Source organism: Lucilia sericata, unplaced genomic scaffold, assembly GCF_015586225.1.
Source record: "Lucilia sericata isolate MDLA Ls3-8-SP2 unplaced genomic scaffold, ASM1558622v1 Contig000087F_arrow, whole genome shotgun sequence".
In the NCBI taxonomy this organism is placed as follows: domain Eukaryota; kingdom Metazoa; phylum Arthropoda; class Insecta; order Diptera; family Calliphoridae; genus Lucilia; species Lucilia sericata.
The window spans coordinates 482,320-510,286 of record NW_023994120.1 but is presented as its reverse complement, the minus strand read 5'-3'; the positions used below and the strand labels follow the sequence as shown (position 1 = coordinate 510,286).

General features: G+C 28.9%; 1 protein-coding gene across 1 annotated transcript; it reads right to left on the bottom strand.

Moving 5' to 3' along the window:
• Positions 1 to 12,153: 12,153 nt before the first annotated feature.
• On the bottom strand, positions 12,154 to 22,574 carry LOC119599723 (pollen-specific leucine-rich repeat extensin-like protein 4). The gene is made up of 3 exons (XM_037949621.1): positions 22,347 to 22,574; positions 21,655 to 21,920; positions 12,154 to 12,928 (listed from the first exon to the last, which is right to left on the bottom strand). Exons 1-3 carry the CDS (start codon positions 22,362 to 22,364, stop codon positions 12,574 to 12,576), a joined length of 639 nt encoding a protein of 212 aa, XP_037805549.1. The 5' UTR covers positions 22,365 to 22,574; the 3' UTR covers positions 12,154 to 12,573.
• Positions 22,575 to 27,967: the final 5,393 nt, after the last annotated feature.

The window sequence follows — 27,967 nt, the reverse complement described above, 5'->3', positions numbered from 1 at the left end:
TTGAAAAATTATAAACAGTTTGGTGTCAATTTGGTACCAGGCGTGTATATTTCTTTTTCCCTCTGTGTAGTTGTTTTAATGATAAGCTTTTTTAATTTTAGTTCTCAAAATTATGTAGTGGTGTATTTACTTGCAACAATTTATTTAATGTAGTGATTATTTTTAACAACTAGTAAATAAATCATTGTAAATAAATGACTATTTATTTGCCATAATAAAGATTTAGATTAACATTTCTAAAATAAACAAAGAAAACTGGTTTTATTTATATCCTAGTTGATATTTTCATATTAATGACCAAAATTTTTAGAGTATAGAAAACAGAAAAATAAATGAAAATATATTTTATTTGTTATCTGTAACAAAATATTTGTCAAAATTGCTGATGATTTTATATAAATATTTTTAAATTTTAAATAATCCAATGTAACTTTTCATTCGTCAAACATTTTTAATTTACTTATTAAACCTTAAATTTTCACTTCTTATTCATAGAGTCATTCATTCATTTAACGCATTTCAATCAACACGAATAATTTTTCCATCCATAATTATCCTTAAACTTCATACAAGTCTAGCCAGGCATTAACAACAATGTTGCAAATTAAATGAATGCACTACACTACTCCACATGATGAACGCAACAACGGAATATGGTTCTTTTTATTTTTTTTTTTTTTTTGCATTACAATTCGTAAAACTAACAGAAAAAGGTGGAAGAAGAAGAGGAGAAAATGTTGCATATTCATATTTCAAAAGTGAAGTATAAAACAAATCCATGCGTTTTAATTCTATATATGATGATCTAGTAAAATGAAAACAACAACAAAAATGTTGCAGAAAAAACTCTCAAGTTGAGCTGACAATAAATAAATCAAGTTACAACATAAATGTTGCAAATGTAGTTACATCATGGTTAATGTATGTGTGCGTGATGAGTAGGAAACGAAAAAAGGATATAACCAAAATTACATATACACATTAATAGTTATTAGGGTGGCTCATATGCATATATACTTATTTAAAACTATTATCCTCTCACATAATTAAATATTGTTTTTCTCTTGAATGATATTGAAATTTTTCATTAGATTTTTGATGTTTTAATGTTGTTTTATTCAAACTTTAAGGGACTACTCTAATATATAGTTTGTATGATAAGAGAACAATAACTAACTGCATATATATTACATTTAGGTAGAGAATTAAAAGAATGAATTCGTTACTTAAACGATGTCAAGCCTCAGAAGAAGATAAAGAAACTTACTTTCGATTGTAGTTTAAGGAAATTTATAATAAATTAATTAAACGAAATATAATAAAAACAAGTGAGAATGTACATTAGGACATTGCCGACCATGTGATACCCTATACCAGTATGTATGTTAAAAATTAGGATTATTTTTTTTAAACTCACCATCAAAAAAAATGAGGGCATTTCAATCCGTTTGTAACGCATTGAAATATTGGTAATAGATCCACAAAAGTATAGATATTCTGGGTCCTTATTAAATTCTAGGACGATCTAGCCATGTCTCTAGTCCGACTGTCTGTCCGACTTTCTGTTTGTAGAAAGCACGATCCGAACGGAAAGAGGTAAAGGTTTGTTTGGTATTGAAAATGGGTAATTCGGTCCACATTTTCGGATAGCCTACATACAAGTGGATCCCCTAAAAACAGCATTAACGGCCATTACTCTTTTAAAAATACGAGTATTGCGAAGAAATGAAACAAAAATAGGTTTCATATAAGCCAAAATCTCTTTACCAAATTTTATTGACCCTATCTCCCATATAAGGGCCCCTTCAGAAAATAACTTTAACGCTCATTACTGGCATAAATAACCAGTAGATCTATGAAATTCGACATAAACAAGTTTTATGGAAAGTGAGATCTTCCTACCGACTGTGATGAAGATGGATTGATAACCTGATCACCCATTTAAGGACCACTTAAAAAATAATAAATTAGAAAATCGGTTCATAAATATTAATATATTTTTATAAGGAAGTTTTTACTTGAATTTGTTGACAAGAGTGGAAAATGGACCTAGCCTTATAAATTTCCATAGAGGAATTTATGTTAACAAAATTTTATATAAGTCCCCACAAAATTAAAGGCCCATTTATGCGAAAATCCAAAAATGGAACAAGCTCGCTTACAATAGTTCAGCAAGTGAGAATACTGCGTATTTTAGAACTAAAATCCTTTTAACCACATTACTAAACGAGTTCAACACTCCTCAACTTTAAACATAATTTACATTAAAATAAACATTCGATTCTTTAACTTAACTGCCACTTTAACAACTACATGTGTGCACTTATTAAGGGAAATTCATACTTGTACTCACTCACTTACTCATATCTGTAGATGAGAAAATGTAAAAAATCCTATAAAGTAGCAACAGTTTTTATAGGGAAAAAATATTCCCTGCTTAATACAATTTTCACCTGACTGCGTAGCTTGAGTATCCAACCATTCAAACGTACAAACATCTATAAACATATCTATCTATATATTGTAAACATACACATACATACATCACTCATAGTATTTCGTGTATGGAAAATTTAAATTGAAAAATATTAGGTTAGTACAATAATAAATAGTAATTTAATTGTATCTTGCATTTACTGAAAATTTAATCAAATTTTATACTTTCTTTTCAGGTATGTTTAACTTTATTGAACAATATTTCACTTGGTAAGTTATATTTGTTAACTTAATGCAAGAATGTTAAATTAACCCAATATTAAAAGACTTGAAATCACAATTTTATCATATTTTCTATATTGAAGCATTATTTAAGGATCTATAACCGATGCATACAAAAATCGATTTTTTTTTTCATTATAGTGTAATTTAAGGATATCCAGTTTTTCAAATAAACATGTAATAGAAAGTAAAAGTGATCGTTATCTTTTCTCTTGCAATGTAATTTTAGGATCTGCAGCTAATCAGTTTTTGATGGAAAATCAATATTTTTTTTATTGGAGTCTAATTTAAGTGTTCGGTTTAAGGTATATTACATAAAAATCCATTTTCGAAGAAAAATGGAATTGATCACAAATTTTCGTTATTATCTCAATTTGATCATTATTTAAAGATCATAACCGATTTTCCTTTTTCAAACAATTTATGAAAAATGGAAATGATTATATATAGACCTGCAATATTTTCTTTATTAGAGCGTTATTTGAAGATCGTTATTTTCACTCTGGGGGTGTTATTGTTGAAACATGGAAGTGATCACAGATTTTTGCTTTGTCTTAATTGGATCTTAACTTAAATATCAACATCCGAGTGATCGCAGATCAACAAATTCATCAATTTTTTAAAATATTTCAAGTTTTTAATAAAACCGATACATTTTTTATGTAAAACTGAGGTGATCACTGATTTTCGTTTTTGAGGATCATAGATTTTCCATAAATTCTTTATTAATTTCTATTTTTACCGGGATCAACAGTTTTTGGGGTTTGATCAGATACACTTGCTATTTTCTCAACGTTATCATTCTTTAAGGATTAGGTTTCTCATATAAGAATTGATGGAAAGTAGTGATCACAGTGATCATAGATTGTCGTAATTGGAGTTTTACTTAAGAATCAACAGCCGAGTGATCGCAGATTAAGAAAGTTATATAAAGGTTTTTAAATAGTTCAAGTTTTCATATAATAAAACCGATCAGCTGTATGCTCTATTATTATCTATTGTTTATACTATTCGATTTTACTTAAATATTCTGTATTGCGAATTAATTTTCGAAATTTCTAAAATAATTGAATTGAGCCACCTTAATGTATTAATATGTAGCTAAAGATGTTGCATCTACTCCCACATATGTACATACATATGTATGTGTATATTTACTCATACATATAATATTTACTTGCAACTCCGTATGTATAATTTTTGAATGTATTTATATCAAGTTTGTTTATTACTTGAAATTTCATTGAACTTTTCCAACTCCAAAAATGTACAGCATCAGTTTTTTTCCTTTTTAATGTATATTAAATAGTGTTTTTTATATTAAAACAATAAAAATTTTTATTATGCACATACTAAGTATAAATATTTCAGAATATTCACATGTACATAACATAAACATAGATACACTTGTATCCGTAATACACCCACACAAAGTTGCACATTGATACTCTTTACAATTACTTGACGAGTATGTAGGTATGTGTGTGCTGATATCAAAAAGTAACTTGATTATTTTAATATGATGATTTTTTTTCATTCTTCATTATAAATTTTTTAACATTAAAATATTGACTTGATTTTTGTTGGAGGAGCTGTTGAAATAAAAAGATGGAAAAACTCCTGCTAGCGATAATGAAATTGACACTTTTCCATTAAAAACTTCATTAGAGTTTTATTTATTTAATTTATTTCTTTGTTAATTTAAAAGAAGTGTTTAATAATTGACAATGTATTTCAGTATATGATGTTTTCAATTACATATTTTCTCTATGAATAAGAACATGTATATGTACGTATTATGTCTAGTTTAGAATTTCTCTTTACCTTTGTTGATGATGAAAACTAGGAATAGATGAGAAAATTTTCATTAAAGCAAGTTGCATTCTTGTTGATTATCACACCAGATGATAATTGTGTATTGTATGTTTGTTTTCACAACAATAGTTTTACATTGGATGAGTTTGTTTTTGCAATAGATTTGTTTGTAACGTTGTGTTGCAACAAAGATAATTATAATTTAAATGATAAATCATAATCTTGCACCAGACCCATTACACTGTGAACTTTCCAATGTGTTGTTTTGAAACTTAACGAAGTTGTCAATAAAAGTATTTAGATCCTATTTGATCCAAAATCCTGTATTCTGAAGTCTATATTTTTAATCAAACTTTTCAGTAATAACAGAATAAAATAGAAGTAGAATTTGCTAATTGAAGGGTCATTATGTTTTAGCTATAGAACTACTCCCGGGACTAGTTTCTAAGTGAGATTCGTAGGGTTTATGCGATCCACTATGAAGCGAGATATGTCATATAAATTTCGAAAAACAGACCTACATATAAACATTACGGGTCAATCATTGGGTCAATAATTGACCGAGTCCTATAAAATGTGGGGTCAATTATGAACCCATCGTTATAAAATAAATATGCAAAACTATGATAATGTTAAAATCATTTCTAAAGGGCATTTTTTGTGGGGGATATTGTCAAATATAGCCCAATGTTCGCCAAACCTTAAAATATAATTTCTGGATTTATATATAAATCGTGCAGCGATATTTCCCGACAAAACCAAACTCGACCAATAGAGAATATTTATAGAAAATTTCAAAGCTTTCCATTCTTCTATTTGGATACTATCGTGCTTTCAACAGAGAGATGGACATGGCTAGATCGCATTGGAATCTTATAAGTACCCAGAATGAAAATATTTTAGTTGGTCTACGTCACGACTTACATAAATAGATGTATGGGCATATCTACAAGATAGCTCATTGCGTACATTTGGTCTACGACCAATATTTCGAAATTATATAAGTACGCGACTTATTAATGGTGTATATAAAAATATGATAATTTTGCATTGTGAGAACTAAGCTGCATTTCTAATATTTCTAAAACTGGAAGCATTAGTTTTATTTTAAGCTTTTATAAATAAAATCTTCTACAACAATTTAAATTACTTATGACTCGTGACGCATTAAATGCAAACTTGATGTTTAAATTACTACATTTAAACCTTTTCTTATAGATTTTTCATTCAGTATCTGCTGACATTGTCCATGTATCTCATTGTTTTACAGTCAGTTGTTGTTGTTGTTTATTTTTGTGTGTTTTGTTTTACTTAAGCTTGTATGATTTTAGATACAAAGAAAGCTTTTATCTCATGAATAACAAATAACTATATATGAATTCAAGCATCTATCTCAACAGTTGGCGCGTAGTAGTTTTCTGTTAATGAATACTAAAGTATACTTTTGGCTTAAAGCTTTTTTTCTTCCATGTTGCGATAATTATTTCAACGCATTGTTAACTGTATAGTTTTAGCTTTTATTTGTTATTACAATTTGTTTCAGTTTTTATTCATAAAATTCATTTTTGTTTCAAAAAATAAACATAAGCACCTTAAAGTATGTTTTTAAAAATATTAAAAAATATTTTTATAAATATTGTACAGTTTTGAATCATTTTAGGGGGGACAATGGTGAAAAAAATATTTTTTGAAATTAAAAACAAAAAAACTTTTTAATTTTAAAATGAATATGTATTAAATTTACAACCTTGACAGAGATTTTGCTCTGACATTTTCTTAATTCTCAGCAGTATATGAGATTTTATATGCCCAAAATTCAAATGAACCCCTTTTTATTTATCCTGCTGCTACTTCCGGTAAAACTCATTTAATTATAAATATTTTATTTATTCTATCAAAAAATAATAATAAAAGTATTTTTATTTTAATTCCAAAAATATAGTGGTAAATTGTTGTAGTTTTTATGAAAATTTCTTCAAATTTAAACCCTTTTAAATAGTTTCCCACAATTAAAATTAACTCAATTTGCCCCCTCATACGATTATTTTATTAAAATAGTAATTTTTTCAACACGAAGGCAAGAAAAAAAGGTTAGTTTTCTTAACAATAATTACTTAATACTTCTTTTATTATAGTATGTTAATTAATTTATTATAATTATACATCTAACCCACCAATTCATTCATTGCTGATGCATCATGCATGCAGACAAAACATTTGTCACACGAAAATTTTAATAATTAATCTTTTAGCATTCAATTGCAACTCATTTATAGTTCATTCACTGATTTTATTGTTGTTGTTTTTTTCTTGTCTGCCATTAAAAATTAAGAAATGATGACAATACTACTAAAGCAACAACACCATTGCCCTCATCAACGATCTCACACTAGAGAAAAATTATAATTTCTCTTTTGTCATTATAAATATTCATACTTCTGTTATTTTTTCTTCAGTCTTCTGAAGGGCTTAATAATAAGCTTGATCGTAGGCCTTTTTAAATTCTAGGACGATTTAAACATGTCCGTCCGGCACGAGCTGAAATGTTTCACAAACATTCTCTATCGATTTGTTTGATAATAAAAGTATCTGTCCACGATTTCCCCAAGTCCCTATACAAGTAGACTTCCGGAATATAATTCAAATGGTTACTAATAAGTAGTAGTTTCATATATATATCAAAAAATCTTCTTCAGAAAATGTTTAAAAAACGAAAACTTCTGGCAAATTTCATGAGGATCGACTCATAAGAGCCCCTATTCCCTATAACACCTTTTAAAGGAAATCAGTTAAATTCCAATAAATCGTTTAAAAATTAAACAAGTAAGAGTGTTATATTCGTCTATGCCCAATCCAATATACCCATCATCAAACCGTATGCCGTACATGGATTGCTCCCCTATAAACACTAGGTTGATATTTGGAATAGCGCTTAAGTCAAGTAAGGACACATCCGGGATTATCAAAGTATTAATTTTTAAAAACCAAATATTTTTGTCTAACTTTTAAACCATGAACATATATGGGCGATAGGATCAATTATAGACCGATTGTCGTAAAATTTGATAGATAGATTTTGGTTCGAATAATACTTATTTGTTTCAAATTTCATCGCTGTACTCGTACTTTTAGTTCAGTCAAGCGTTAAAGTAATTTTCTGAAGGGGCTTATATGGGGTAGGGTGAGTTATCGATCCATTAGTTAAGAATGTTTATATCGAATTTAATCGTTATATTCGTATTTTTAAGCCAATAATGAACGTTAAAGTTATTTTCTAAAGAGGACCTTATATGGAAGTTAGGGTCAGTTATGGACCGATACTCATACAATTCGTAGATAGATTTTGGCTTATAAGCAACTTACTAGCTACTCGCATTTTTAAACCAGTAATGTGCGTTAAATTAATTTTCGGAAGGGGTCTTACTTGGGGGATAGGGTCAATTATGGACCTATTCTCATAAAATCCGGTATAAAGATTTTTGCTCGTATGAAACTTATTTATGTCGAATTTCATTGATATAATCGCATTTTTAAAACTGTTATGAATGTTAAATCTGTTTTTCGGTGGATGTGTGAAAGGGTGGACCGATATTACCCATTTTCAATACCAGACAAACCTCTTTAGCTCTTTCCGTTCGGACTCTATCGTGCTTTCAACAAACAGAAGGACGGACAAACAGACGGACATGACTAGATCGTGTTAGATTTTAATAAGAAACCAGAATATATTTATACTTTTGTGGGTCTACTACCAATATTTCGATGTGTTACAAATGGAATGACGAAATCAATATACCCCCAATCTTTTTTGATGATGGATATAAAAAAATAAAAATTCGACAAACATTCAAATATCAACAACATAAGAGGTTCAGTAAAGAGAGGTCCGAAATTGACCCAAGCCATTTTCCGAACATCACCCTCATAGTTATATTAATATCGCTACACAATAATAATACAATTTAGTATTTATATAAATCTAATACAAAATCGTGGAAATAAATAGCAAAGGGAAATGATGCTTAACAAAATTTTACTTTAAATGGATCGACAACCAATATTCAGATATTTCCTCAAATTCAATTCTTTAATATTTCGACATATAGCATATTAAATGGATTTAAAACGTAATGCATAACTTTTGGGTGTTAGACAAAGGTCAATATAAATCCCACTCTAGTGGGGTGGAATATAGTGGAGGGTATATAAAATATCCAATTTATATCTAAGAATTTTTGTGTCAAATTTTTAACCCTTCTTTTTACAAATTATAATAAAAAGAATTTACATAAATGCGGGCTTATTTATACAAATATTTCACAATTACAAAAATTAATAATATTATTTGTGATTTTTTAAATGAATTTGCTTCTATTTTCATCATACCCATGTTTTCATATAAAACCAAAAAAATACAGCAATAAAATCTTTATTTCAGCTTTAATATTGAATACAATTTGTGTGCAATTCCGTGTGAAAATACGGGTTTATTTAACTATAAACAAACAGATATTAGAAACGAAACACAAATACCCCCTTTTGCATTATACATACTTTGTAGAAGTTTAAGCAGTAGGCGACTTCAAAACTAATCTTTGAATTGAATTTTATAAAAAACTCTCTATAATGAAGAGTTGACATCACAAGAAAACGAAGTATAATTTTAAAACTTCTAAGCATTTGTTAATACACATATTCCCTTTAAATATGTTTTAAATTTGTAACTAATTCAAAGCTTTAAGTAGATTTCTTTAAACTTGTTAACTTTCGTGTCAATGATTTAACATGCTTTTATAGCACATGCAATATTTCTAAACAAATGATCTCCACTAATGTGCCAACTTGCCACCAGACTTTCAGCGAGAGCCGGCACATTAGCAAAGTCATACAACAAATCCTTATGAAAACATGTGTGAAAAAATATAAACGCAATACAAATACTTTTTTAAATCCAACACTTCTGTTACACTTATCACACCCCTTGTTGTACGTTGCCGTTAACCCGGCCACCTGTTTTTCTAACACTTTTTAACTGATTAAAGGCAAAAAAACCTTTAATATTAAAAAAAATACCTTTACACTACTTTATGCTCTTACCTGCAACTAAGTTTTTACACTCATAATGGTGTTAAAATAATAACAGCATGAAATGGTTGGCCGGCAGTGGTACTCAACACATTCGAAGGACCAAATTTACTTATTTATTTGTAGTCTTTCATATGTATATGCATTTTCTGTTATCATTTCCTTTTTCCAGTTAATTTGTAGATAGATATTTAAAGTTTTTGTAAATTTGGGAATCCCTGTTAATATCAGACATTTCATATACATATTCGTCTTTTTATTTACTATTTGTTTGGTTTGTTATTGTTTGTTACCTTTGTATTTGTTGTTGATGTTAACATACTCTATTTCTATGCTAATATGTATAGTCGTTACAGTCGATGTTTTTTTTTCTGGCTTTAGTTCTTTACTCTCCTAAGTACACAGAAACATCACTATTAGCAAAAGTGTGAATAAAAAGTTTTTTCCTGCGAGTGTTAAGCGCACTTGAAAAACATTAACAAACAAAAACCGATTGTTACAATGAGAAAAAGCTATAATAAGTTAAAAAAAACTTTCAAGTTGAAATTTTTTCTTTGATTATGATTTTTATAACTATTAAGTTCAGATCAGGCACTGATCCTATATTTCTCTGTGTAAATTTGAAATCCAAATAATAAAATAAGACATTCGAAATTTCGATTAAAATTTATCGTCAGGTCTAAATTTTCTATAAGAATTTATCATCAGCTCAAAATTTTCTAAAAGAATTTATGGCCAACTCAAAATTTTTTATAAAAATTTATCGTCAGCTCAAAATTTTCTATAAAGAATTATCGACAACTCAAATTTTTCTATAAAAATTTATCGCCAGCTCAAAATTTTCTAAAAGAATTTATCACCAGCTCAAAATTTTCTATAAGAACTTATCGCCAGCTTAAAATATTTATAAAAATTATCGCTAGCAAAAAATTTTCTTAAAGAATTTATCGGCAGTTTAAAATTTTATAAAAGAATTTATCACTAATTCAAAATTTTCTATAGAATTTGTCGCCAGCTCAAAGTTTCTATAAGAATTTATCGCTAGCTCAAAATTTTCTATAAAAATGAATCACCAGTTCAAATTTTTCTATTAAAATTTATCGCCAGCTCAAATTTTTCTATTAAAATTTATCGCCAGCTCAAATTTTTCTATTAAAATTTATCGCTAGCTCAAAATTTTCTATGAAAATTTATCGCCTGTGCAAAATTTTCTAAAAGAATTTATCGCCAGCTCAAAATTTTCTATAAAAAGGTCTCGGTAGCTCAAAATTTTCTATAAGAATTTATCACCATCTCAAATTTTTCTATATTTTCTATATTTATCGTCAGTTCGAAAATTTCTAAAAAAAATTTTTCTATTAACACCGTCCCAAAATTTTCTATAAAAATTTAACGCCGGCTCAAAATAAAAATCTATCGCCGGCTTAAAATTTTTTATAAAAATTTATTGCCAGCTCAAAATTTTCAGGCTTGGGGGGTAATGACTAAATTTTCAATTACAATTACATTTGAAGTAATTGTAATTGAAGCTTCAACAATTAATATTACTTTTAATTGTAATTGAAGTTTTGCCAATAACAATTATTTGTAATTGAAGTTTTGACAATAACAATACAATGACTTGTAATGGTAATTGAAGTTTTGGCAATTACAATTACTTGTAATTGAAGAATTTCCAATTACAATTACTTGTAATTGTGAATTTTGTTCGTTATAATTACATGTAATTTGTAATTAATATTACCTTAATTACAATTACAAGTAATTTTAATTGAAAACTTCAAGTTATTGTAATTGGTTATTGGTCAATTACGCATTACAAGTAATTGTAATTGAAAAACTTAAATTACTATTATAAGTAATTGTAATTGGTTGTTGCTCAATTACACATTACAAGTAATTGTAATCGATTATGGAATGAATTACTCAAAAACCCCCATGCCTGAAAATTTTCCATAAAAATTTCTTTTCTATAAGTATCGTCAGCTCAAAATTTTCTAACTCAAAACTTTCTATAAACATTTATCGCTATCTAAAGTTATTCTAGACAAATTTATCGCTAGCTAAAAATATTCTATAAAATCTGTAAAGAAATAAAATTTAATAGTCTAACAAATAAAACAAAATATAAAATTTGTATTTTTTACAAAACTTTATTTTATAAAAAAAATTAGAAAAAAATTTTCATTAAACAAACAAAAAAGTGTTTTACAACAAAATGTGTTAGATGAGATAAATTTGTGGTGTATAGAGTGACAGAGCTTTGAATAAAAAAATTCAAATTCCAAAATATTTAATGAAAAATTTAACAAACAAAATTAATTTAATGATTTAACAAACAATTTAGTGAAAAGATATTTGTTTAAACTAGTTATGTATGTATAAAATTAAAAAAATATGTATGTATATTTATGAGTTTTTTTTTTTAAATGAAACAAACAGTCTAACTAAGAGGAACAGCAAGTCAGAGGATATTAAGAGCGACTTGTTTCCTTTAACTAAATACTGTTCTCTTAACTTTTAACTTAAATTCTCGGGTTTTTGCATAATATTCCTATGAGAAACAACAAATAATGCTAAAAAATACTTATAAATAAATTTGTCACACGTTAAAAAAGTTTTTTATTTTCAACTTTTTTATAAAAAATGTATATGTAAAAAAATCTTAATAATTAAAAAAGTTTAAAGAGGGGTTTATAGTAAGATGCTCTTTAAAGGAGCAGTTTCTAGAGAAAGACAAAGAAAGAGTAAAAGTTTTAGAGTTTAGCTAGAGAGAATCGGAGAGAGAGTTTCTTATTTTAACTAATGAATCTTGCGTAGAGTTTACTTTTCCCTTTTTTCTAGTGAAAGAATTCACAATAAAAGCCCATTAGAAGGCTTTTTAAATGAGTATTTGTTTTTGTTTGTATTCAAGATTTCTTCCCGTTTTTTTTTTTTTCTTCCTTAAAAAAAGCTCTAATGGGGTACACCATATGAAGAGCTGGGCGCCGAGGGAGCTGAGGGAGCAGCTGGAGCACCATAATCGCCAGAAGGAGCTGGTGCAATACTGTTGGGATAGGGACCAGACTCTTCCTTTTGGGTCTTGTAGCGAATGAAATAAACTTCAGGTTTGCTGGGCTGTGTGGGAGCTGGTGTGGGTATAACAATATCGGGCTGCTCTTCGGGTTTCTTGACCAACACATAGACCAAAGTTTTCTCTTCGGTTTGGGGCAATTGTGGTATAACGGGTGCAGTGGGTGCTGGTGGTGATGGAGCCTTAATGAACACAATTTTGTAATGTTTTTGTGGTGGAGGCACAACAATGGGTTTTCTGGAAGAAAAAGTAAATTAATTGTATTAATTATGTTAGATTTAATGGAATTTTTATAATTTCATTTCTTTTTTGGTTGCAATTAAACCTAAAAATCTTTCAGCCATAAAAGTGTGGCAATTCAGGAAGTTTTAGTTTGTTTAATATTATACCATGTATATATAGTTTTTTGTTACCTATTTGCTCCAGTTAGTTTTGCCTAGTAAAAATTTCAGTTTTGCTTTTACTAAAACACTTAAAATTTTTTCAGGCTCTTGACAAAATATAACCTTCTTTACTTGATATATAGTTTGCTAAAATATTTGCCGTATCATGTTTTAGTTTGGGGTTTGGTTTTGGAAAAAATTGTAAAACTTTAATTTAAAGTGTTTTTCATTTAATAATAGAAAATGAAATCTTAAGCGGAACACTGCACAATTTAAGTTAAATTAAAAGGTGTAGTATTAGTATCTAGTATGTATGTTTTTTTAGTTATATATGGAGGTTTGTGTTTAAAGGAAAACCTATATTATCTCACAATTTCGTTTGTAGATAAAATTAAAATAACATTAATATAATATGTTAAATATTTGGGCTAATCACAGTTAACAGTTTAAATCTGAGAGTAGGAAAGAACTGAAGCTTTTTATACCCTACACCACTTTAGTCGGGAGGGTATATTGGGTTTGTGCTGATGTTTGTAACGTACAATTATATTGGTCCTATACCCACCTTAAAGTATACCAATCGGCTTTAAATCATTTTCTGAGTCGATCTAGCATTGTCCGTCCGTCTGTCTGTCTGTCCGTCCGCCCATCTAAACTTTGTAATCAAACCACAGGTCGCAATTTTGAAGATAATTCAATGAAATTTTGCGCATGATCTTCTATTGTACTAGAATGGAAATGGTTAAGATCGGTCCATTATTTCACCTAGCCCCCATACAACTGAACCCCTCAATAGGGCTTTTAAACCTTGTAATCAAACTACAGGTTGCAATTTTGAAGATAATGCAATGAAATTTGGCACATGATCTTCTATGATACCGGAGACGAAACCTATTGAAAGTGGTTAACATCGTTCGAATATTTGATCTTGCCCTCATACAACAGAACCCCCCGAATAGGGCTTTTAAGTTCATAATTATGTTCAATATACTTGTATCTCGACAAAAAGCTGCAATACCAAGTTCTATACTAGCCTTCATGACCCTGATTAATTTTTTAATGATAGGGCCTCATTTGACTCTAGCCCCTATACAAAGCCCAATTTTATTCAACAAAAAATGGCTAAAGTATATCTGAGACAACAAGGTACAATTCAACTTAAACGCTTTATTATGAACAGTAAATCACATTTTATTTTTATAACTGGTGTAGGGTATTATATGGTCGGCCTCGCCCGACTATAACTTCTTCCTTGTTTATATCTATTAAGCTTTTCACAGGCCAGAGATATTAACTGAAACTAAGCTAGCAAATTAATACAGATTTGTGTAGTGAAGAATTTATTAGAAAAATTAAAAGCTTTAAATTAAACTTCATCGAAAAAAGCTGTGTTTTAAGTAATATAGAGAGAGAAAACTGTATCGGCAAAGAGCTCTCTTGCTTCACACTTAAGTAAGCATGTAGAAACAATGCAAAAAATCTTTCTAAAAGCTCAAAGTTTATTTTTTAAGGAGTTTGTGTTCTGTTCGTATGGAAATCTAATCATATACTGTTTTGCTCTCTGTAATTTATATTTCTGAAATTTAGGACTATGTACTTACATAAAGCTTGTGACTACCCTTCATAATTTGTTTGTAAAGATTTTGCAAATTCATTCTTTTTATAAAAATTTAAATTTTTTCTTGTTTACAAAATGTTTATGCATGATTTTTGAAAGTAAAAGTATTAAATAATTTACACAAACGAATACCTTATAACTTTGTTATATTATTATTATTATTATTTTGTTGGTACAAACACATTAAAGTATTAAGTCAACATTTCATTAAAAATACTTTGTAATTTAACAAAATTTCAAATTAAGCCTCTTAAAAAAACACCAAAAAAAGTGCCAAAATAATAAAAGGTACTTGAAGTGGTAGATTTTTAAGTTGTTAATCTGTTTTTAATCTTTCTGTTATTTGGCAAATAATTTTAAACAATAAAATAATGTTTGTGAATAAAATTTCTCATAATCATTAAAAAAAAAAAAAAAAAAAAACTATAATTTTGTATGTCATTGTCAATTTAATGAGATGTTTTTGACACTAATTTCTTAAAGAGAAATTGTTGAAATAATTTAGAAACTGATCATTACGTATGATCATTATGTATGATCATTATAAGTAGCAAAAGTGAAGGTGTTTTTTTTTTAACAAAAAATTACGGAAATTATCTTCATATAATTGATTTGCATTCACAAAAAAGAACGTGATTGCTCAATCATTAAAAAAAGTGATCAACAAAAAACGATCATATACATATATATTTTCTAAAATTTTAGATATAGTTCAAGCTAACACAGTTTTTAATTCGGTGAAATATCCGAAGGCATTTAGCCCTTAATAGCTACATATGCCAATAGCTTCATTAAGCTTATGTTGGACGAAATAAACTAGTTTATGCTACTGCTGGGTGATCTTCTCCACAACACTATAAACCCTTTATAGAAAATTGCTGTTCAAGTTGACCATATACATAGTTTTACAAAAGGAAATTTATTTTCAAAGCCATCAATCAATCTGCGTATTGTGTAGGAAGTAAAATTTTTAGTTGACATTACAAATTTGAAAAGTTGACACAACCAGATCAGTTTGGTAGAAAAAACAAATGTGACATGGTGTTCAATATTGACAGTTTAAAAACGTGATCATCTTAAAAATACTCTAATACAACTCCAAAAAGAGGTAAATGACTTGTTTAGAGTTTTATTTTTTGCTAGCAATATTATTACAACTATTTTTTGTGAAATTAATGCAGTTATTTAATATTTTTATAACTCTTTAAAGTGCTTGTTATAATCTTGACTTTCAGTTAAATATTTTTTTTATAACAAAATACAAAAATTGTCATTTGATATAAAGAAAGTAGAAAAAAACCTATAATACTGCATTTGTTTGTTTAAGACAAATTTTTCTTTCTCCAAAATCAAAATAAAAGAAACATCCTTTAGTTTGAAATGTTTGTTTTTTCTTTCGTTACTGCCACAAAGACATCACTTTCCCGTTTGAAACAATGCGGAGCATCAAATGCACATTTTCTTTATAACGAAGATACAGTTTTTTGTGGGATGCCAGAAATAAATGTTATTATATAAAGATATGTAGGAAAATTTTTCTAGAAATCCTAAAGCTTTTACAGGTTACTGGTCATCACTTAAAAGTACTTAATAGAAGCAATGTTAATGACATTTCAACAGATTGTCAGCAGTTCTCAATCTTATTTTACTCAGTTAATAATATTTGTTTTAATCAGTTTAAGTTATAATATCAAATAATGGATACATCTTTTTTAATAGAAAAATGTCTCGAGTTTTAGAATACACTGAATAGCCAACGGGACACGGGAACACTAAATTGTTTTCTGAAGTATCACTGATACAGTTTTATTTACCCCCAAAATTTCCCATTGGGTTTTAGGAAAATATATAATAAAGAAATAAGTATAACTCAATAGACTCGTAATCATTATGAAATTGAAAGTCGTATTAGCCAACTTAACAAAAGCCAGCCAAACAACAACAACGACAACTACTACACTAAAAAGAAAAACATTAAGAAGATGTAATTGCACACAATACCAAGTGCAAGTCTGTTTAAGACACCAACCATGATTTGTAGTTTATCTAAAGGTTTACAGGAGGATGCGCTTAATAATGGGTTTCTAAAGACAATTGCCAAAACAGTTTTCATACCTCAAAGGCCAAGACAGACCATTAACTAAAGTATAAACTACAGACATAGGGAGCTAGTGGAGAGAGTAGAAGCTAAGATGACAAACATAAAAAATAAACATTAAATGGTTAAATAGCTGCCAAAATCAACCCAACCAAACAAAACGCTAGCAATTGGGGAGGGGGGAAGAAAAAGTTCAATGAATTGGTCTGGGTCATATAGACAAATAACTAAATTATTAAATTATTCCCAGCATGGCAAACAATAGACATAATTATTGGCAAATCTTTGGACTATTGTTTTGTACATTTAAATGTCATGGTATTTGAATGAGATTTTAGACAAAATGCCACACATGTGGAGGGGAACATGAGAAAGGTGTTTTTGAAAAGTTTCTTTTTTAAAGGAAACTATTAAAAATTTTGTTTTATTGTGTAAAAATTGGGAAAAGGAGGAAATAAATTAAAAATTGGTCTTAGTTAATTGATTATAAATAGAGCTATTGTATTGATATTTGAACAGATTTGGCAAAGGGATGTGTTTATTGTCGAAAACATAAATATTGACTAGCACTAACCTATCGGGGCAAGTGCTAGCCTGTCAGTCAAAGGGTTGTGAGTTCGGTTCACATCTGAGACTCTGGTCTGCTTCATTACAACGGGCGTATGACAATGAGCTCGGTAAATAAGAATAACATTTGTAATTGTATTGTAATGCTTCAACAACAAACGGCCATATAACCAACCCCAATTCTACAATCTTAGGGCCAATTCACTCATTAAATCCCACTACTATGTTAAAAAGATAAAATTGGTCTGAAATTTAGCTAAGAGTAGTATGTGGAAAGAGTTTTCAAATTATTGTCCTAATAATTACTTTCTTGGTCTTTTTGTGTTAAGAGCAGGTGGAAGAGGCTAGTAATAATTATAAAGTGTGAGAAAGAGAGGACAATATTTATCCACTAAAAACATACACAAGTTTATACTAACTACAACTGTTGAAAGTAACGAATTGTCACCCATTTTCGTTACCTACACAGAGGGAAAAAATACGTTTTAAAATTATACACGCCTTGTACCCATTTGACACCAAAGTGTTTATAATATATTAATAACATCCGTTGACAAAGAATGTACGGATAGTTGTCAAATCACCCAGCAGTTCGTCCCGAACTACATATTTACCCTACCACTTAGGCTTACCCCTAGACACCGACTATACAGGTGGCTAGCTATTTTAACATGTGCTTTTCCTACGACGAAGTCAATCTTCACCCCATAGATTACGAAAAGATAGACAAAAAGCTTAAGTATCTTTTTAAATGTCTCCTTTCTCGCTTACAAAGGGGATAATAAAGTGACGATTATCTTCACCCTCGTTTACAAAGAGTACATCAGTGACGAAAGACGAATAGAGCGAACCGGGTGGTCACTCACTGTCTTTTTCGGATGCATTGACTCTTTATCGAACTGCAGGGCAACAACAAAAATATAAAAAATACACGACGTTTTCAAATTAACAAGAAAATAATAATGTGTTACCAAAGTGACAACTCAATGTTGTCAAACAGAACGTTGCGTTGCAATGACAACGATGCGTTGTCAAAACATACATATCTGTTGTCTAAATGATAACAAGCTCACTTTTTACAACTGATTGTATCAATTTCGGTACATTTCTAACGGGGTTTTCTCACTGTGTAACTATCTCCAGAAATATAGAGAAAACTCATTTTTTAATATTTCAAATTTTACACCATCACTTTAAAAACCCTTTAAAATCTCATAACTCAACAGAAATTCCAAACAAAATGATTTATCATTTTAACATCTCAACACTAAAGTCAAATTAAATGAATTAACAAAAAGAAAATAAATCTAACAACACTTTTGGTGTTTTACCATTTTGGGTGAAGAAAACGATTTAAAATGAATTTGTTAGTTGTTAACAATTTGTTTTCGATCAAAAACAAAACAAAAAATCAAATAAAATTTTTGTTTAGTAATTTAAAATTAAAGAAAATAATGGTTTTAGGTTCACATGAATATAATGGCCACCAACTAACATTTGCAATAAAACAAAAAAATCAGTAACGAAAAAACGAAAATGTTTTATTTCTTTTTCCATTTGAGCAGAAACTTTCAATTCATTAATGTTTTGAAGCTACAAAGGTGGTGGTCAGTTTAGTGAGGACTTGAACAAAAACATTAAAAATATGGAATATGTATCCCTTTTTAATCAAAAGAACTAATCCATGATCGGAACAGATTGATTAAGGTTAGTTCGGAGACTTGCTTGTTGTAAGAAAGTCGTATCGTGTTTGATCTTTTGTACTCAATTTGGTCATGCTCAGAGCAGTTATCGGCAAATATACATGATCTCACTTGTAGTTCTCATAATTGTTTCGATATTTATGCTCATCACTCTAGATTTAATTTCGTCGAAGTTCTTGGGTTCGTATAAATTGTGGATAAAAGTAAATGTTTTGCAAAATTATTTAAAATTCCTTAATCACTTTACATTGACCACAGCCTGTTTGCTAATTATATTTTATGTATTTGTTTTATTTCTAGTAAAAAACTTTAAACTCTTTTTTCTTCTTGTGGCTGCTTAAACATTTTTTGTTCAAAATTTTCACATTGTTTTATTGATCGTAAATTTCGTTCGGCTTGGATCGATTACTGGTAAAACAAACTTGTAGTGAACATTGTAAATGATCATTTGTATTTTTTCCTAAAGACTTGTGCCAATACAAATTTAACGCCACAAACAATATTTTCCTTCAAAATTTTTTCTTAATGGAATTTTGTTGGCTTAACTCTTAGCAAAAAGGGGAGTTATTGGCACGCATAGTTAAGTTCGCGTAAAACGGAAATTATAAATTTTTTTCCATTTACAATTTTCATTCATGTGAAGGTAATGGTTTTAAATCATGGTTGTATGTTTTGGTTTTTTTCAACTTTTTTAAGAGTTTTTTTTTTGGTTTTCTGCCATGATTTTCTTGAAGTATGAATTGTTTGTTTTAAGTTTAGGCCATTTTTTTAAGCTTAACAAAAAATGTTTGTGTGCTACCAGAAATCATGATAAAAATGATTTTATTTTTTTTCGATGTTGAATGTGTGTTTAAAGTTGTTGACACAGTTTTTAACAAGTTGTGGTTTTGTTTGTCATTTACTATAGGAAATTTGAGACAATTTAAAATAAAAAATTTTTAGAAAACTTGGGGGGTTAGATTTTTTAATAGTTGTAAATAAATTTTGTATTTCCCCTATTATTTAATGTTTTTCTGGTAATTTGTGTCAATTTTTTATTTAATTTTCCTGTTCTTTTGCTAGTTTTTTTTTTTGTGTGCAAACTATAACATTGTTATTTATGAAATTAATTTATAATAAAGTTTTGATTTAATGTTAATGGAAATTTTAGTTTGTTTTAATAATTCATAAAGTTTTTGTAGTTTTTTTTAAGATGTTAAAAATTATTTATTGGATTTTATTGAGGTTATGTTGAATGGTTAAGCAACTTTTTATTATTGTGGCAAATATTGCTGAAATAATTTAAGTGGACTTAATGTCCTTGTACTATTTGCCTCTAAATGCATTTTTTCTGAATATTTAAATTAAAAAAAAGTTTCTGGAATTTCTTTTTTAACTTTATAAAGATATGATTAGTTTATAAAACTTTAAATGACAATTAGAATACTAAGGGAAATACGGTGGAACAAGTTCACTTATATTCCTCCCTTGGTCATCATCATATTAAATTGAAAGCACTACTTCTAATAAAATATACACAGAGGGAAAACCTGATAGAAAAGTACCGAAATTGATACAATTCGTTGTCAAAAGTGAGTTTACCAAGTTTTTTAACATTTAGGCAACGCATGTGTATAAAATTTAAATAACATTCAGTAATCATTTTGGGAACCACCGTTGTAATTTTGACAACGCATTGTTGTCATTGCAATAACGCATTGTTGTCATTTCGATCACGCTTTGTGTTTTTTCGACAATAAATCGTTGTGATTTCGACAACCAATCGTTATCATTTCGACAACACAACGTTCTGTTTGACAACATAGCGTTATCACTTTGGTAACACATTATTAATTTTTTTGTTGATTTGAAAACGTTTTTTATTGTTGGTTTGACAATAATCCATACATACTTTGACAACGGATATTATGGAAAAATTATAAACACTTTGGTGTCAAATTGGTACCAGGCGTGGATAATTTTAAAACGGATTTTTCCCTCTGTATATGAACTTAAAAATGGTATTTATCTCTGATCCCTTGAGATATCATCTTTAATATTTCATATTTCTTCCGAAAATCATCTATGAAAAAGCAAAATTTTTGCATTAGAGTTATATAGACAGCAAACATATTTTGTATTTTCTAAGTTATCATTAAATGTTAAAGAGATCTTGGGGCCTGTAGAGTTGGTTTTACCGGAGCAGATGACTTCAATATCGAATTTATCCAAATCTTAGAATTTCTGCTATTCTCTAATGTTAAATTTGAGTTATTTTTTTATGAAAAGTTTTCTTACTTAAATTTCTTTCATTAACTACCTAAACTAAACTACTCATATTTAAATTGGCATTATTGAAAATACTTTCCCTACTTTTAAAATACACAACAGACTCAAAGTAAATATTTTACATAAAAACCCCATTTAACCCATGCCGCCTGTTGCATAAACTATATCCGTTTGCCTTAATTAATATCCTTTCAATAAAACTGTCAATTTCAATTCGCACATAAACACGCTCACATACATAAATAAAAGTCCTTGTGTGCAAAAAAAACCAAAGGAAATTATTTACAACAATAGTTTTTGTTGTTTTAATCAATACTCTCACTCACCTGGGTGCTTGATACTCGGGCTCTGGTGGTGGTACATGAACATAGACATGCTTATGTATCACTGGTGGTTGTTGTGGTGGACCATAGACGGGTTGTGGAGCACCATAACTACCACTGGGCACACTGGGTGCATAACTACTGGAAGGTGCTGAATAACTGCTAGATGGTGGGCCTGAGTAACTGTTGGATGGTGGAGCTGCATAACTATCACGTGGGGGTTCAGGACGAGCTGAAGCCATGCTAGCAGCGCACAAAACCACTAAAACCTACACGAGAAATGAAATTTTTTTTGGATATTTATTTTGGGTAAAATTTTTTACTTGGGCAAAAAAATAATTTATTTAATTATTCATATTTCACTGGTTAAATTTATAAAAACAAAACAAAATAATATATTGATTTGTTGTTTACTTATTTGTTCATTAAAAAAAATATATATGTATTTTGTAATATAATAATTTTACACCTTGTTATTGTTTATTTGTTTACAAACAAAAAAAATTGTTGTAATATTTATTACAAAATAACTCTTTAATATTTTATGAAATTTATTATTTCATTCATGGTTATTGGATATGTTCCGTGTTTTTTTTTTCAATATTTTTTATATTTTATAATTCACTTTAATTTTATAAAATTTCAGTTTTTTTTCATTTATAGGTATTTTAAATATTTTTAAAAATTTCACATACCACACAAAAAGGCTTCATTTTATTTATGTTTGTTTGTTAAAACGTTTTTACGTTAAAAGGATTTCTATCACAAAAACACTGTTTTTCTCCACTACTCGGGGAAAAAAGTTAAAATAGAAACAAATAAAGGAAATAAAACTAAATTATTGTTTTAAACTATAAAGTTTTGTTGTAACTGTTGTACACTCGTTTGGTGTCTGTGTCTTTTTGTAAATACAACAGTTTCTTTTATAGCAATTGATGATGATGATGGCCAACAATGGTTAAATTCTGTTGCTGCTGTCAGTCGTTGTGTTGTCGTTTGTTGCTGCTGTTACTACCAAGTATTTACTGTTGCTGTTTGAGTTGTTGTTGTTGTTGCTGTTCTGTTGTTATAGTAGTGTTGCTGATGAGTAAGAAACAAACTTTAAAATATCACGAACTCTTAAATTGCCAAAAATTAAGGTAAACTCTGTAATACACACACATTTACACGTGATTCGAAAACACTATCAAAATAATCGTTACAAATTTTGGAATCGCCACTCATTTCACTTCTTCGTTTTTTTAAATCATTATCGTGTTTATTGTGCGTGAGTGGTAGTTTTAAGCTCTTCTTTAATTTCGATTTCATTTTGAAGATTTTTTTCTCTATTTGATCTCTTTGAAAGAGATGCCAGATGAACAGAAATGTTGTTCTTGTACTTGCAAGACCAACAAGTAGGGTTCTATAAATCGACTTTCGAATAATCGACTTTTTGTCGAAAAAAGTCGAAAAGTCGAAGTCGACTATTTTGTTCCAAAAAAGTCGATAACTCGACTATCGTCTATGAAAAAAGTCGACTTTGTAAATAAAAGTCGAAAAGTCGGAAAGTCGAAAAGTCAAAGAAAAAGTCAAAAACTCGAAAATAGTAGAAAAAAGTCAAAAATAGTCGAAAATTTTAAAAAAGTGGAAAAAAGTCAAAAACTCTAAAATAGTCGAAAAAAAGTCAAGAAATAATCGAAAGAATCGAAAGAAGTCAAAAATAGTCAAAAAGTTGAAAAAAATCGAAAAGTCGGAAAAAGTCAAAAAGTCAAAAATTTGAGAAAAGTCGAAAAGTCGGAGAAAGTCGAAAAAAGTAAAAAAATCGGAAAAAGTCGAAAAAAGTCAAAAAATCGAACAGTCGGAAAAAATCGAAAAGTCGACTATTTATAAAATACTAAAAGTCGACTTTTAATTAAATGAAAAAAGTCGAAAAATCGACTTTTCATAAAATTCAAAAAGTCGAAAATTCGAAAAGTCGACTTTTTGTTTCAACTATAGAACCCTACCAACAAGTTACCTATAAAAGCTGTGTGTTGTTATTGTTTTCTTAATGCAAAAATCAGAGATGTCATATTTTGCGCGGAAAATTATTCTGTGATGAAAAAAATTTAAATAATATTTGTAACTCTGGTAACAAGGACCATTTTTTTGGTACTATTTCGTTCTTTAATTGGTACTTTTTAAGGCTTCTACAATATTGAAACTAGAAATATGAAATTAAGCATGAGAATCCGGAATATATGAGAACCTGTAACATTAGACTTTTTGGGACTTTTACATTCTTCAAAAGGTACTTTTTTTAATTTACTGACGAGCTGATGGCCGCAGATGCTAGTGCTCTATGCTATTTTTCTTAGACTTAGAATTTATTCTTAGGTTTATGTTGAAATAAATAAATAAATATATTATTTACTGAATTATTGAACCTAGAATCATAAACTTTTTTGGACTTTCTCGTTCTTCAGTTGGAACTTTTTAAATCTTTTCAGTGTCCTGATTGAATAAAAATCTGGTACTTTTTCGTTTTCTAAATAAATAAAAATAAAAAACATACGGACTGTTTTTTAAACAGCCGAATATAGATTTTTTAATTGGATCTAAATGAAAAAGATTCCTTATTTCTACAAGAAGTCCAAAATTTAATTTTATGCCTAAATCAATTTCCTCATTTAAATCTAGTGAAATTGATTTACCAGAGATTTTGAGGGATTTTTTTTAATTAATCTGATATTACATCTGGCATTACTACTCTGGCAAAGTTTAACATAGTTTTCCTTAACCAACAGAAACAAAACAAGACTCATCCTAAGCCATCAAGCGTATATTGTACTCTTAAAAAAAAAACGCTTGCTTGAATGAAATCAAAATTAAAGTTTCAGTATTGTGGATCGTATTGTCAGAAACACGATCACTTTCATTTTCACATTTTACGTCAAGACTCACTCTCTCTCTCTACCACTACTTCGTAAGTTTGTTTATGTGAGTATAACCAAAAGAGTGACTTAATTATAAACTTAAATAAATATTTTAAAACTTCATTATGATATTCAAGGTGATCTTTCTTAGCCATCTCTTAGGTTGCTAAGGCAGTAATATCTTTCGGTTGCTGGCAGACGAGTAAAGATTGTGCTGGTGATTGTTTGTGTTATGTTTTTAGTTTTTGAAAATTTTTTATATCGTGTCTTTTTTTTGATATTTTGAAGATCATTTTGTAAACATAATAATAAACCACATGTTGCATTCGTTATTTTAATTGCTAATCAATGTCCGATATTCTTTACGTAAATCAATAATTGTTATTGTTTGTTCGAACTTTAAACTAACAATCATCGTCATCATTAGGTATTTTTCAAAGATATTGGAGTTCAAGCATTTTCATGAATAATTGTATTCTTGGTTTCATAACTAATGTTTTGTTTAATGTATGACATAATTCTAATTGTTGTGTAATTTTAGCATTGACAAAATAACATAGTTTATGTCTTTAAGTGAAGTAAAGAGACAATTATTTGTTTTGTGTTTAAATTGCAAGTAAATTACTACGAAAATTTAGAGTGGCTATATAAAGCTTAATTTGGAATATTTAATCAACTCTTTCTAAAGTACTTTTAAGATAATCTAATGTTTAGGATATAAACTACTTCGATCCTCTAGATTCTACTAGTAGCTATAAAGGCCCTAGGGTTTCAAATTTTTTAAAGAAAACTCAATAGTAAATATTCGGGCTAAACTAGAGGTCCTAGGGCAAAAAAAGAGTTAAAATCTGAGATCTTCTACAACAAATCGATTTTTGAGTGAAAACATAAAAGTCCATTTTCTGGCCCTAGAGCAAAAAGTGATCTGTGAACACTTTTATCTCCAACAAAATATCGATTTTTGGAAACAGAAAAGTCCATTTTCGAACTGAACTAAGGACATAGGGGAAAAAGTAATAAAATCTGTGATTATTTCTATCTCCCATAGAAAAAAATTTTGGAGTGAAAACATATAGATCCATTTTCTGGGAAGGGTATTATGTATTTGTACTGATGTTTGCAACACCAAAAATATTGGTCCTACCCCATCGGCTCAGAATAACTTTCTGAGTCGATTTAACTGTGTCCGTCCGTCCATCTGTCTGTCTGTCCGTCTGTGCGTCCATGTAAACCTTGCGCGCACTCTACAGGTCGCAATTTTCAAGATAATTTGATAAATATGGCACATACTCTTCTTTTGACCCAAGGACGAAGAAATCGGTCCATTATTTCATATAGCCACCATACAACCGTACCTCCGAATAAGTCTTTTGAACTAAATATGTTTAATGTTCTTGTATCACTTCAAGTAACTGCTGATTTTGATCGGGCCTCATTTCACCCTATCCCCTATACAAAGTCCCCCTCAGAAAATGACTTGATGGTTAAAATTCACTTATAAACACTGATATCATGATGATATTCTGCAAAAATAACTATTTTAGACGTAAATCTCTCTACCAAAATTTATAACAATCAGTTTTTCTTCCAAAATAAAAGATTTCCTAAAGACAGCTTATATTATTCAAATTCCTTAAAAAATCACACTCAACCAGGCAAATTATTGTGAAACATTAAATTCACCAAAGTATTTCTTAACATCCTAATTAATTAGCTATTAAATAATAATTTATTTACATTCATATTTATCACGGCATGAACACTATGGGGTGTGGAAACCAATTAAAAAATTAACATTAAAAAAATTTTAATAATTTCATTAGTAAATCTTTAAGCAGAAATAAAAAATAAACTTCAACTTTAATAAATGACAAATTTTTCACAAAACAAAATATTTCAATTGGACATGAAAAATTTCTCAAACTAATTTGAGCATTTGTCATTTTTGGCAAATTTGCAAATAAATTTTATCACGTTTTTTCACCTCCAGAAAGGTGTTTATTGTTGTCAATTATGACAAAACATAAAATCAAAAGAAAAATAGAAAAAAAAGTAATAATTACAAAAATGTTTAATTTAAAATAAACAAAAAGTGTAATTTTTCTTTCATGGCCAACAAAAAACGCAACACGTTTTTCGCATCAATTTGTTTAAATTATTTAAAAATCTTTAATATTTTTATTGTGGTTGGGGTTTTGTTGAAACCCCACTTCCTTAATGTAGTGGTGGTTGGACAATGAATGACACTCCTCAATAAATTACCAAATGCCCCCAAAATCATATTAAACAAATTATAGATTTGGAAATTGTCAAAATTAGTTTTGCACAACATTTAGCAAAAAATCTTCATCATCATCATCGTGATTGTCTTTTACACCACCAAAAATTCCTACTAGATGATGGACAATCACTGATTTTGGTTTTCTTGGCCTGTTATTTATTTTTTTGGGGGGTTATGTTGCCAATAATGAAATGTTTTATGCAACATTCGTGTTTGTTTTTTTTATGAATGAGATTATTTTTTGTTGTGTTAAATAAAACATCTTTTCACCTACAATTGTGATATGCATCTTATGGTTTTAAAGTATTTTCCTTTCCATTTTTTTTTTGTTGGTCCAAAGCTTGTTCATGTTTGCACGAGTTTTATGACCATGCCACATACATATGTATATTTCCATGCTCTAGGTATGTACATCTTTCCACACAAGTGTCCGCCACATAAACACTTGCATTCTGGTAATTGCAGCAGCTCATCTTGCCTCCTAATATTGTGTGTGTATGCGTAAATTTGGTTGATTTGGTCAACATTTCGTAGCCTGGAGCATATTTGAACTGGACTTAACGACTTATAAACGACAATCAGTCAAATTGCATCTTTGTCACACACTCTCGAGTGTTGTACATATAAAACGCAACAAAATGAAATGATAAATTTTTATTATTATGCCTTTATGTAGAAAAACAAGCCTGTTGCAATATGTTCCCAAATGGCAACCAGTGTTGCCTACTTATATTAAGAAGATTTTGCTCTGTGGTCCAAAATGTATACCATATTTGCTTCGCCTTCTATGGCTTTAAAATCTAATTTGGAAAATTATTGGTGGAAGGAAAAAGGAAACTGTTATTAGAATCATTCTATAATATCCAGATACCTTTTGATTTCGGTAGCTTTTCCACCAGCTTTCTTCGATTTGAAGATAAGATTTTGAACCTTCTGAGACCTTCTGAGCTTATACTTCAAATTTAAAAAAAGTCATTGACAACACTTTTATTAAAATGGCACATCTTTCTTTACACAATAATCAATACTTCGGTCCATTTATACTCTGCTGTTCACAATTTACTACTGGAATTTATTTCACGAAAGAAAATGTTGTACATGTTTCCTAGTAGCAGATTAAAAGACAAAAAGAAACCAATAA

What these genes read in the sequence shown, in the direction of transcription:
- LOC119599723 (XM_037949621.1), bottom strand. An exon ending in CCCGAGTATCAAGCACCCAG is followed by an intron (nt 12,929 to 21,654) that starts GTGAGTGAGAGT and finishes TTTTTCTTCCAG; the next exon opens with AAAACCCATTGTTGTGCCTC.